Source organism: Myripristis murdjan, chromosome 15 (assembly GCF_902150065.1).
Source record: "Myripristis murdjan chromosome 15, fMyrMur1.1, whole genome shotgun sequence".
In the NCBI taxonomy this organism is placed as follows: domain Eukaryota; kingdom Metazoa; phylum Chordata; class Actinopteri; order Holocentriformes; family Holocentridae; genus Myripristis; species Myripristis murdjan.
This window is the reverse complement of record NC_043994.1, coordinates 19123562-19136552: the sequence shown is the minus strand read 5'-3', so window position 1 is coordinate 19136552 and position 12991 is coordinate 19123562. Positions and strand designations below refer to the sequence as shown.

General features: G+C 42.6%; 1 protein-coding gene across 1 annotated transcript; it reads right to left on the bottom strand.

Moving 5' to 3' along the window:
• Positions 1–1590: 1590 nt before the first annotated feature.
• On the bottom strand, positions 1591–12835 carry rrp12 (ribosomal RNA processing 12 homolog). Its single transcript, XM_030069988.1, has 34 exons — positions 12634–12835; positions 11678–11910; positions 11083–11166; positions 10879–10955; positions 10672–10777; positions 10456–10572; positions 9808–9946; positions 9550–9677; positions 9357–9455; positions 9182–9273; positions 8965–9076; positions 8486–8586; positions 8253–8367; positions 8022–8164; positions 7789–7910; positions 7638–7702; positions 7147–7309; positions 6599–6753; positions 6403–6470; positions 6187–6280; positions 5922–6080; positions 5576–5656; positions 5385–5490; positions 5163–5270; positions 4912–5069; positions 4721–4812; positions 3659–3814; positions 3397–3569; positions 3175–3282; positions 3034–3083; positions 2850–2928; positions 2625–2692; positions 2432–2514; positions 1591–2288 (listed from the first exon to the last, which is right to left on the bottom strand). The coding sequence occupies exons 1-34, from the start codon at positions 12770–12772 to the stop codon at positions 2186–2188; spliced, it is 3876 nt and encodes a 1291-aa protein (XP_029925848.1). The 5' UTR covers positions 12773–12835; the 3' UTR covers positions 1591–2185.
• Between the last annotated feature and the right edge of the window lie 156 nt (positions 12836–12991).

The following is a 12991-nucleotide window of genomic DNA, read 5'->3' as shown; positions in this document are numbered from 1 at the left end:
AAGGTTATCTCTTTTCATCCCAAAAACTCTCCCCCTCTCTGCGGGGAGGCAGAGAGTCTTGAAAGCCAGGGGCTCTGACTTGAAGCTCTGCGCTTTGTTGCTGGACAGCAAAAAATTATATATATTTATCTAAATATCAAAATCAGCTACTGAGTTTCATCAATGTTTTATCAAAGCCACATAGATATCATAGGAAAACCAAGCATGTAGTTAGTTGATTAAGCCTGTATGTATTTGGCTGAGTTGTTGATGATGTCTTGACCAATAAGATGTCCCATACTTTGTGAAAATTCAACACAAATTTGAAAGAAAAAATTGTTTCATGTGTTGCTAATGAAAGTTGAAATTGTGACATGTCATGTGTGAACAGAGGTGGTAAAGTTGTTGCTTTTTTGTGAGAGCAAGATCATGTTGATTAAGGATGAGGTAGAAGAAAAAGAGTGAGGGAAAATCTGAATGTTGTCTTCTGTTGTTAAAAGAATGTACAGTATTGCAGGTTGGCTAAATATAGGACTGACTTCAATTTGATTCTTCAGCTGAAGATTTTTTTTTTGTTTTGTTTTGTTTTTTTGTATTCAACACAACGGTTTAAACGCTCAACTCAAAATTCAAATGTAGTGTAAAAATTTAGTGATCCTATTACAACTGCAGGGCAGTTTTGCATATTTAATTTATTTTAATACAGGCCCTGTCTGCATCTGTTTTATGTTTAGTATCAGGTTGATTTCTGGGTTGTTTATTATCTTTGGGGAACTGAGAGAGGAGAGTATAAGAAGTGGATGTAAGTAAGTGGTTTTTCATGCCTTGCTATGTACTTGCGCTCGTTAGTTCCTTCAGGTGAGAGATTGCATCGTAAAGCTGTATCGTCAGGGTACTCCTGTATACCGCATTTACTGACTGAAATGATCATTTGCATTATTTCTGTATTAACAAGCCTTTTGTCTGTTTTCAATAAACAAAATGTTTTTTTAATGTTGTGATTTGCTGTGATCTGTTTCATAGGTATTAAGAAGACGGACATGTAAAAGGCATAAAAATGAAACTTTTTAGTTATTTTACTGTACTAAACTGGGGGAATAACTCTTTCAAAGTAATACTGTGTGGTTCAGCTGGCAAACACATTGGGGTCTGTGCAGCAGACACAATGGCAAATTTATTAGTTAATTAGATATTATGGGGTGCAACATTTGGTGATGTAATGTGTTCTTCTTTAAGCAATCTTCTAATTACACTTCACTGCTGTCATGACACTGTAAAATAATCTGTCCATGACACTTTAATAGGTAGCTTGCAAAATTAATCCTGAGCTCTAAAATTTAACTGCTCTTGGGTGCACTGAAAATTGTATTTCTGTCACAGATAATTGTTTTGATATAAATCTTTGGTCATTTGTTTTCCATTTAGGTAAGTAGAGCGGTAGTCATAAACTGTAGTCCTTGATCCTTTATGTGACTCCTAATGTGACAACCCATTTGTGGAAACAACTCACTTACTCCCTGAACTCTTTAAAAGTCGCCATAAAAAATAAATAAATAAATCTCATTCAAGTTGTAAATAACAGTGGTTTACTAATATTAAAAAAGAGAAAACTTTAAGAGTAAAGTGTTTATTTTACACTTTCCTTTCCAAGTATAGCACTAATGTGCTAGAAAATAGCCTTTTTATGTATTCATGCCGTTAATGACATTTATCATCCAGCAGTCTAGAGTGCCATCAAGTGATCAAACAGAGAAACAACAAAGGCACCCATGACTCTAGTCTCATTTCCTATCTATACATCTCACAGGATACATTAATACAGTTTTATGTGAAACAGATGGTACAATTCCACCCATTTATTGCATATACAAATAATTAAACTTGACTGATTCGATAAGCCAAATGATTTGCCATTTGGTCATTCAGTATCCATCAAGACAGAGATGACACAGTCAACTTCCTGGTCACATACAAGCGCAGTCACCAAATCACTCCAGTGAAAGCCAAATAATGTCAATCTGTCCATTTCCAGGTTTTAGAAAGGCAGCTCAGTTTAAAAACAAACTGCACTGGGCTTTGGGGACACAGAGTCTATCAAACACACACACACACACACATTTCCAGGGCATATGTTTGAATTTAGGCATGTTCATGAACACACCACCATACACAAAGAAACAAGAGTCCATAAAGTGTTGTCTGCCCCTCAGGCTTTCCTCTTGTTTCTCTGCATTTTCTTCCCCGACAGCGCCCCCTTCTGGGCTCCTCTCACCATGCCCTTGAACTGGCCCTGCAATTTGGCGCGCTTCCTGTAAACACACAGCATAAAAAATGTCAGCCCCCCCACATTATCTAAACTGGACTACTTCCCTCTCGCAAGAATGTGTCAAGAATATCACAGCTGTGATGAGGTGTTATCGTAACAAATTTTTTGGTTGGAAGTTGCCTGTACCTGCGGTTGAGCTGGGCCTTCCTGAGCGGGATGTAAGCGTAAGGATCAACCTTCCCTTTCCTTTTCACGTCTCCTTTTCCTTTCTGAGGGAAGCAGAATAAAGGAACGGATGCTCAGAATTACAGTTCCCAAACACACCAAGTATTTCTCCAGCGACCTGCTGCAATGTTTAGTCTCTGTGCTGCTGGCTCACCTTGGCCTTGTAGTCGGCTCCGGTGTCTCGGCTGCTTCCCAGGGGTCTGTGAATACCTGAACCCCCAGCTGAGAGACAGAGAACACAAAGAATACATAACAAGTTACTTCCTAAATCACAACCCCTCATGATATCTGTACCCAATGTTTGAAACTGAAAGTCATAAAGATTTACATGGGTCAAGTATACATTTCATTTACATAGGATGATTGGTAACTATCATACCTTTATACTTCAGTTGGGGTTCAATCTCCATGTCCTCATCAAAGTTGCCATCTTGGAACTTCCTCTTCTGGGTCTTTTTCTGAAGGAAATACAAAAGGTATAGAGGGGATAAGAAACAGTATTAAGTTTCTAAACCAATGCAGAAGTCAATTTCGTGGCATGTGTCACATGGATAAGTACTCACACTTATGACTCCAGCCTCTTCTAGGATATCCTTCATCTCACCCTCATCATCTGTGCAGAAAGCAGAAGGCGAGATTTAAAGGCTGTTCAGACATAAAGCTCATGTAAACAACAGCCTGAAAAACCAAAGGACTCGTATCACCTTTGTTTTTGTCATCCTCCTCCTCTTCTTTGATGATCAGCCGTCCATCTGATGTCACCTTGAAGCCGTGCTGAACCTTGGTGCTCTTCTTCAGCTCGGGGTTGGTGGCTGAGAGAGACCCAAGCAAACCCATGTTAATGATTAGGACGTGATTTGGTTCTGCTTTTAAATGCAAGCTGACAACAAAACTCAAAATGATCTGAGAGGTGATTTGTTGGTTACCTAGCACTCTCTGGGAAACCTTGGGATCCAGGAAGTTGAGCGGGTCGTCTTCCTCTCCTTCCTTGAGCCAGGCCCGTCCCTTCTGCTGCTTGCCTGTTTTCTTCTGAGTCTTGTTGCCCTTTCCTTCGTCCTCTGATAACTCGCTGTCTGACTCTGCCAGGATGTCCTCAATACTAAGACAACAAAGAAGAAACGTTGGAGAGGTAGCAGGCCAGTGTAAACAAGGAGGTGTGGCTGTGTTTGGGTGTCAGTGTGCGCCTACCTCTCCGCCTTGGCTTTAGGCACCTCCTCCTCGCTCTCTGAGTCATCGTGTTGCTCTGCCGCCTGCTTCCGTCTCTTGGTGCGAGCCTCAGCCTTGCGGATGTTAACCAGCACCTTGTGGTGTTCTGCAGGCAACATGCTCTTCACCAGCTCGAACCTGGAAGCACACGGGGACGATCAGACAAAGGAAACAAACAAATACATGTCCACATGCATAAACACACACATTACAGGGCAGCTCCCAGCAACCAAAAGAGGGACACTTAAAGACGTTTGTGGTCATTTGAGTGTAGGTCGGTCAATTTGTGTCCGAAGAAACACTCTTGTCCTAAGGTTTGAGTCCAGAACCCTCAACTATGGAGTCAGTGAGGTTTACCCGAATGAACAGCTGTTAGGCACGGACAGCAAGCTAACCATCCAGCTGACTAATTTACCAAAGCATCCAATGTTAACAATAACACGGAACTACTAATGTTAATATTTGTTTCTGCTAGATATGATAGCTTTGGTGCAAATCAGGCATGTTTACAAGACAGTGACAGGTGCAAGCTAACTTTTTGATGTTATCTAAAAACAATCCACATATATGATCAGGTCTAACAGCGAGGAAACAATTAGTTCCCAGTCAAAAACAGCACAGAAATTAACCACATCTGTTCAGGAAAAATTATCTTCATAAACACAACCAGCTGTTCATAGCCACCATGACCCGACTACACCCAAAGTTCAAAGTAGTATTAACTCTGAAAATCTTTTTCTTGACAGATGTGTAAAAACCCAAATCGGCCATTGTGCGAGATAACTTCATCTGCTTTAAAGCTAAACAAAATGCATCAGGATTCATGCTGAATAAGAGTCATTTTCATGATGTGGTTTCCAGAAAATTTTGAGGAAGAGCAATTCTCACCCAACATTTTGCTTGTCTGAAAAATAGATTTGAAGGATGGATGAGACTAAATGATTTGTTAAGTGCATTATTAGGCACTTCAAAATCCAACAAACACAAGCAAGCTGAAAGTGGGTAAGTTACAGCTGAAAAGTACCTCAAAAGATCAGCTCTTACCCAAACTTTCTGATGAATTTAGTGAAGATGTTCTTCAGTTTGGTCCTGAAGTGCCTCCTTACATCATCCTTGATGTTCCCAATGCCTTCCATCTGAACAGAGGAGAACAAGAAGAGTGAAACCAGACCTAAACAAGGACATGATTGCCTCAACCATGCAAATCGAGCCACTGCGAGCATCTACACACATACCATGACAGTGACATGAGAGGCCAGGCTCTTGGGGTCCATGATGAAGAGAATGACCTTGATGAAGCCCAGAGCGGCTTTAACGATCTCCCTGGTGCGAGACGTCAGCAGCAGACAGATGTTCTGCAGTAGCTGCTCCATAGTGCTCACCTCTATAGAGTCTGGGAATAAAAAGATACAGCCAATTAAATCCACTGAGCAAAGGTGAGGAGTCAAAACACAAATAGGAAACGGCTAAAAACAGCAGGGATTACCTTTATACTCAAACACCAGTCGGGTCAGTGCTAACACTGTGCAGGTAATCATGGTCACAGACCCTGTGAGTCCTGCATACACCAACACCAAATACTGCTCCATGGCATCTGGGGGGAAAAAAAAGAAAGAAAAACTCTTAGGATTTCTAACTTCAGAGTTCATTCAAAATGAGAAAGCTGTCAACAAAACATTAACTTGAGCAAGAACAAAAACTGTGTTACCTTTTGCATTGCCACAGAAGCGGACAAATGCATTTCCTATTTCCACCAGCAGAGTGTAGGCATTCTTACGAGCTCCAACAGACACCTCCTTGGTGCAGACTATCACCTGAGAGAGAACCCAGCCTTGTCAAAATGACACTGCTCTATGATTGTTTTGGTTTTTCTGTGAGTGTGCATGTATGTGTGTGTACCTCTGGTAGCAGGGCAATGATGAAGTCTTTATGTTCTTCACTCAGCTGTTTCACGATGTGGATCAGACATTTCAGTCTGGGCTGTCAAAAGTAATACAAACAGCAAGATATCATCAGACAGCTTTATAAAACGTGCATTCCTGCCTAATATATTTTATTATTTATTTATTTTTTAATTTATTTTATTTATTTATTTATTTATTTTCATTTTGAAGCACTTTGAGCTGCAATTCTTGTATAAAAGATGCTATACAAATAAAGTTTTATTATTATTATTATTGTTGTTGTTATTATAATGCTCCATACATATATTTCTCTCTATCACACACGTGCACAGCAGCCTCACCCTCTTTGCAGGCGAGGAGGCATTTTTCAGCGTCCCAAGCAGGACGTGCTTGAGCGTTTCCAGATTTGTGATGACAAATGATCGACACTCATCCCTCTCTCCTCCGCACATTTCCTCCAGCACACGGTATGCCTTCTTCTGCATGCTAGGCTCTTTTGTCTACAAATAAAAGAATACATCTTAAAAAATAAGAACTGGACAAACACACAGACACAACATTAACAACAGGAGATACACCTGCTACATAGGTTTGAATTGTCCTCACCTCCAAATATGGCTTCATCAGCTCAAAGGTCTTACTCATGGTGGCTTCATCTACACAGGGAGCCATGGCAACCACTAGATCCATTACTGAGAGCCTGAGAGACAGAGAGCAAAACCAACATACAGAGGGTATGAGTAAATAAGTGTATTATATCATATCCAACTCTCAAGTGTATAAGTAAATCCAAATGCTAGTGCATCTGTGCTGATGTCCTACCGAGTGAACTCAGTGCTTTCTGTGTTGCTCAGTCTCTCTGTGGCTTTCTGCAGGAAGGTGCAAATCATCTGATGAAAGAATGGAGATAATGAGAGTTTATTCTGATTAAGTGATGTGCTGGAGCAAAAAATATATGCATATTTCTCCTCTGTTTCAAGCGAGAGCAGTGTCAAATGTGTTTGCAAAAATAACTGACCTGTTTTTCAGTGACACTCAAGTAGACCTTGATGGTGTCCAGGACAGCCATCCTATAGGGGGCAAAGTCTCCAGCCGCGGGCTGTTGGCTGTACACATTGAAAAGGATGGGCAGGAAGTTCTTGGAGAAGCGGCCCACTTCAGCCTTTTCTTCCTCTACAGACACAGAGCAAACAAAAACAAGTCAGAGGCCACCTTCAAAGAATGTGATCTATGATGGTGTAGTCTTTGAGCAGCTGAAAAAACTAGGCCTACTAGCTAACAAACGGTCACTAAATGGGACAGTCTACTGAGGACACTCAAGATGACACAGCTGTTTTATGAAACTCCACAAAAAGTACACTGACTTTAAAAAATGTATGTAAAGGACAAATCAGTTGTGTCCAAAGTCAGATAAATAAAGGCTGCATATTTGGGCTGCATCTGGAGGACACATTGGATTGGGATAGCCTTGTCAAGGGACTACGATGTATGCAGTCTTAGAGTGCAACCTGCGATGGAGGTGGCTCCTGGATTGGGACAGTTTCATGCTCATGTGTGCACATCTACCTGTGCTGCAGCTCTTGGTGATAATAGTACGCAGACACTGGCAGATTGTGAGTCTCAGGTCAGGCCGCTCATTGATAGCCATGCCGAGGGCACGGGCAATGCCCTTGAAGGACACCATCAGATCCACAGTCCCTGTACAGAAACCAGGGAGCATGGTCCAGATCTGCAAGTAGAGCAAAGCATGGGTCACAGCTCTTTTAGAAAGCAAAGAGCAATGCACACCATATGCTGACGAGGTGCCAACTGACCAGTATGATAACAACTGGAGAGGGAGTCAATGCAAACTCTAGCTCTGTTGCGTTTTATTAAAAAGGACGGACATTTCAACAGAGACTTATCTTCAGGATCCGTAGGAAACGCCAGCCCTTTTTGATAAGTGAATCAGAACTTGAGTCTGTGTCAACTGACTCTTCTTTCCAATTGTTGTCACAGCACTTGTAAACACCTCTTTACACAGGGCTCATGGCCAAGTTAAGTCAAGGTAAAGCTACCTGTAGCTGTAAAGTCTGGTAGACTTTGGCCTCCAGTTTCTGTCCTGTTTGCTCCAGCTGATCAGCTACAACACAAATACAGAGTCTCATCAATTTACACATACAGGGAACCTAAAAAAAGATAACATTCACCACACAAAGCAATGTTTACCTCTCTGCTTAAGTGTAGAAGCCAGAGGAAGGAAGTAAGAGGTGAAGAAGGCAAGGTGGGTGTTCTTCACATGATCTCTTATGACAGGAACCAGCCAGCTGCGTGGGAACTCCAGGTCATCCCTGATGAAAAAACCCACAGTCAGTCAAACGGCAGTCATTAGTCAAGACAGCACTACAACAACATTGTCCAAAGTGTGCAATTCATGTGTCAGCGCGTGTGCATGCACTTACTCATAGCCGGTGATGTTGAGGGGCACAACTCCCAGCACAATTTCAGGCCCCATGCTCTCCACAGCTCCTCCTACTGCCAGGTCCAGCTCGCCACTGAAGGGGAAGCGTGGAGTGGAGCGCAAGTCTGCCAGAGACTGCAGGGACTGTTGGGAACATGACACATGTACTCTGATATACAGTCAATACTCCATTACAGACAAAACATCTGTCTTGGATTTACATCTGTTTTACCTTGGTCATGATGGGGTGCGCCCATCTCCCTGCAACCCGGTAGAAGCAACCCAGTATCTGCAGCACAAATGGCCAAGAGGTGTGGAACCGATAGGACAAGCCCTCCTCTATGATACTAGAGTGCACACACACATACACACAATTGACATGATGAGCATTCACATATATGTGTTATGAAACAAAGGAGGACAGACACTCATAACGACTAGCTTTGCCACAGCTAGAGAACACACCGGAACATTTTGCAGACATATGAGGCGTTCCCTGAAGAGGCTGTGGCTGTGATTGTGCCTATTTCCTCCATATGAGGTGCCACGCACTCTGTCAGCAGGGTCTGAAACACAGAAACACACACACATCAGTAACTGAGACTCTGCAAGGTGCCCATTATTGTCATATTAAACATGCCTTTGACATGAAATTTGTATTCCTTCCTGGCTTTTTAATGTCATTTTTCAGCACAAACACATTTTAAACAAGGAACAGTGTAGTCTTTACTACAGCTGGGCTTTCTATGTAATAATAATAATAATAATAATAAAAAACACCTGAAACATACATTTAATGCAATGAAGGTGTGAAACAAAATTGTTAAATTCGTTCAAAATCCCATCATACTCCAGAATAACCAGTGGTAACCCTGACAGAGCCTGACTGGCCCTACCAGCCCAAGCTACTCAGTGAGGTATCTCCACCTGAACCATTTCTTTACCTTGAGTGTGTTGGTGGCTGCAGAGACCACTTGTGTGTGTGTGGAGAGGAGGCAGGACATGGCAGCAGAGAACAGACGAGGCAGGTGGCCCATACTCAAAGAGCTCTGCAGGCTGCACAGAGAGAAAAATGATCCACTTGCTGCTCTTTAAACAGGAAAATAAACCCTTGAAAGCAGAAGTACTGTTATGCAGTTTCGAGTAAACACAGTACATTACCTCGCTAAGTGGACGTGGGCTTTCTCCATGACAGCCAGCCAGGCCAGCAGAGGCTGCAGGTCATTCTCACTGGGCAAATAGTCATATAAAGCCTACAGATATAAAACGGTCTATTATTTTCAAAACCAAAGACCACAATCTGACTGACACCTTTGTTTTGTTTGCATTCTCTCACCGTGATGATCTGTGCGTTGAGTTCAGGCGACAAAGTGGAAGCATTGGGTTTCCCACTGAAAAGCCTGTGGAAGGCCTGCATGGCGCTCGCCGTCACCAGCTACAGACAGAAACACATAATAGCGTGTTATATCTCAATTTCTATATGAACAATCGGTATCTGGCTGCACCCGTGTGTGTTTTTGTGTTCTCACCACATGGCTGAGTGTCATCATTCGCAGCAGAGTCTCACAACAGGACTTGACAGCTCCCAGAGGAAACGTCACCATCAGCTCCTTTAGAAGACCCAACACATGTAGTGTGGTGGTGTCTTCTTTGCTGCCTGAAGAAAAAAAAAGCTAAGTATAATACTCTGTGATCATATTAACCATTTACTTCTTCCTTTTCTACAAGGACAAATAGGAGCATACTAGTGCTAGCCACTTGTACGAAGTATGAGCATGTTCTCGTACCCCCAGCCTGCTCCATTTCTTTGATGCAGAACTTGGCAGTGGCCACGGCAGCGGGGTGATGGGATGGGGCCTTGTCTGTAAACAGGAAGTCGCTACCTCTGAGAATGGAGCATACACCTTGCTGAGCCGCTTTACGCACCTGAGAGGAGAAAGTGGGGAATGCAATAAAAGTGCACAAATGTGAGATTTCAATTTCTCTTTGAAGAACTCATTATGCCATGCTCCTGACATGCACAGTTGCAATAAATCATGGTTCCCACTCTGACAAAAGTAAATTCCCTTCTTTTTCCACAACTAAAATGTTGAATTTCAGTGGCTTTTTAAAAAAAGTATCATGACAGTTTTTCCTTCAACAAAATTTTAAATACAGAAGTGTTTATGAAGTTCATGATTGTTTTATTCCTGCTGGAGAAGTAACCAGGATCAACCTAACCAGGATGGCAAATAAGTACTACATTTGATGAATAACTAGTTAGTGATTTTTTTTTTTTTTTTTAATTAAGACTAACAAAATCTTATGATACTTTTCTGACTTTCCCTGTCTGGAATAGATTTTTCAAAATTCCCAGGACTTTCCACAAATTCCATAACTTGCTGGAGAGCAAACTAGTTAGGACTTTAGGAACAGCTGAAGCAGATGAGACAAACCTTGGGCTTGCAATGTACTGTGAAGCTGAGCAGGCCATGGTAAGTCTGAAGGGTGGAGGGGTAAGTCCACACTGATGCGTCCTGCTTCTTCAACAGAGTGGCCAGGCATGACAGGATCTGGGCACAAATATCAAATTAGTCTCTGATGCAAATGGTGTTTAATATGAACTTGAAAACAAAACATAGAAAGCAAGACAGAGAGATAAATTCCCTCACCCATCGCAGAGCAGAGGCGGTCTCAGACATGGCCTGTTTGGACATGACGTCCATCAGAGCCTTAGCTGTGTCGGAGAACTTGGAGACGAGCACTGGAGTGGGCACACTGGGCGACACAGCAGAAACACCCATAAGATGCCTGTTTTGTAACTGGCCTTGACATGATGTGGGGATTTGCTTGAGACAACAGAGGCATGAGACACTCACCGTTTCATGACGAGGTTAAGGAGGTAAGCCACAGCGGCCTGTGACTCCGATGAATCCACAGCCTCCAGAGTCGTCATCTGGAAACAGCAGGGATACGTGGCATTTTCAGAAACAAGGACAAAGTCTCAGAGTAACTTCACTGTCAGGTCTGTGTACACCACTACTTATATGGTAAAGTGAATGTAATAGAAAAACAGCACTTACCAGAGCAGCAAAATACTCTGTCTCTGTCTCCTTGCCTCCCTGAGCACGGATCACCTCAGTAACAGCTGCCAACACCGCACAGATCTGCAGGGCGCATCAGGTGACGATTTTAAAGACCAAACCTTTATCTGCCCTGTGCTGCCCCTGGTGAAAACACTCTCATCGCATGGCTGGTTGTTATAGAGATTTGTCAGATTAAAGATATTTTTCCAATCTTAATTTTACTGGCTTTATGTGACAGCTGATTTTGAGCTGTACTGGTATTTTGAAGTTGTAGCCAGTTTGCTTATGGACTTGTACACAACTTCACAATAAATATGTAAATATCTGTAAATAATTATATTTTCAGTTGACTTCTGATAGTTTATTTTGACGGTGCTTCTTTTCCATCCATGTATTAAATTCTTGAAGCACATATACAGTATGAGTGCCTCATTTAGATGCCAAATATGTCATTATTCCAGACTGTGCTTCACTTATTTTTATAAGCAAAGCAGAGATCTGGATGCACAGCAAGTGTGATTTTGTAGTCTTAGTGTAAGGACTCCAGCATCTACCATGATAATCTACTGATACATCCGGTTATGACGCCCACCTCTTTATGTGCAGCTGAGTTGGACTCCCAGTAGCGCTGCACCTTTCTGAAGGTTAGGTTGGAGCAGTCTGACAGGCCGCTGAGGAAAGTGCCTGAGGTCCTTTCTGAGAACGCCTGATCCTGCTCCTCCTCCTCCATGCAGGCATCTCCACGGCTACCTGAGCCCACCTCCAGTGGACCTGCCTGCAGCTCATTGTGTAGTTTGAGGGCATCAACTGTTAGATCACTCTTTCCTGTGGACAGAAAGGAAAACAGATACACTCTTATACCAAGTTTATCCCCTTTAGGCTAAACCACAGTCACCTCAGGGTGTAAAAGGGTTTCCACATCACTGGGATACCAAGCTCAAGGATACGTCCATCACTTTAAAGGTCTGTTATGATGAGATTCAGTGATTCAAGTCCAACGATCTGAGCTATTATGGTGACTTTGACTGCTTGATTATATTTTAACTAAAATCAGCCAAATACCTCTAAGGCCGTTATTACCCAAAATATTTAAGGTTATATTTTACTCAAAGCCACAATCCACAACAATCATGGAAAGTTGCATGAACAAAGATCAAAGAATATGATGGAGAGGCATTGCATTTGGTAACTAATGTCCTTCTGAAAACTATCAATAAGATGTGTAACTTATGGGATATCATTAAAAAAAAAATGTGCCTCCCACTTCATACGGTAAACAACACCTCTGTTGCACACAGTCACACACAGCTTAGCTACAACTTTAAATTTAAATGCCAAACTCGTACGCTGATGCAACTGGCAACTGTTGACCAATATAACAATGTATTTTCTGTTTGTTTTTGCAGCTGTAAGTTATCGAGATGCACCTATCGTTAGCCTCTCCGGGCTGTATGACAAGCTAAGCGGCTATCGCTAGCCGATTAGCAGCAGCCAGGCTGGCCCGCAGACCCACGTGTGGTCTGGAGAGGCAGAGCCGGCAGAGCTTACCCGTGGGTCGGCTGAAAAAGCGGCTTTTGGCGGCCTGTCGAAAACGATTTGTCTGCGGGTTTGAGTCGCTACTGTGTCCTTTCTTCCACCGTGTGACTTTGGATCCGGCCCCGGATTTCAGTTTCCCCGATTTGACCATTTTTTGAGTTGAAAAGAGTCACGTTTCCACGGCTCTCCGACCACTCCAGCTGACTCTGTCGCTTATCAGATGACGTCACGGAGGCGTTCACGTGTATGCGCTGTCGTCCATGTTATTTACCACTAGAGGGCGCTGTCCAGCCGACAACAAGAGTCACGTGTCCTTGAGAGCTTGGACAAACTGTCCCATTGGTATCCATTTGTACCATGCATACAAAAT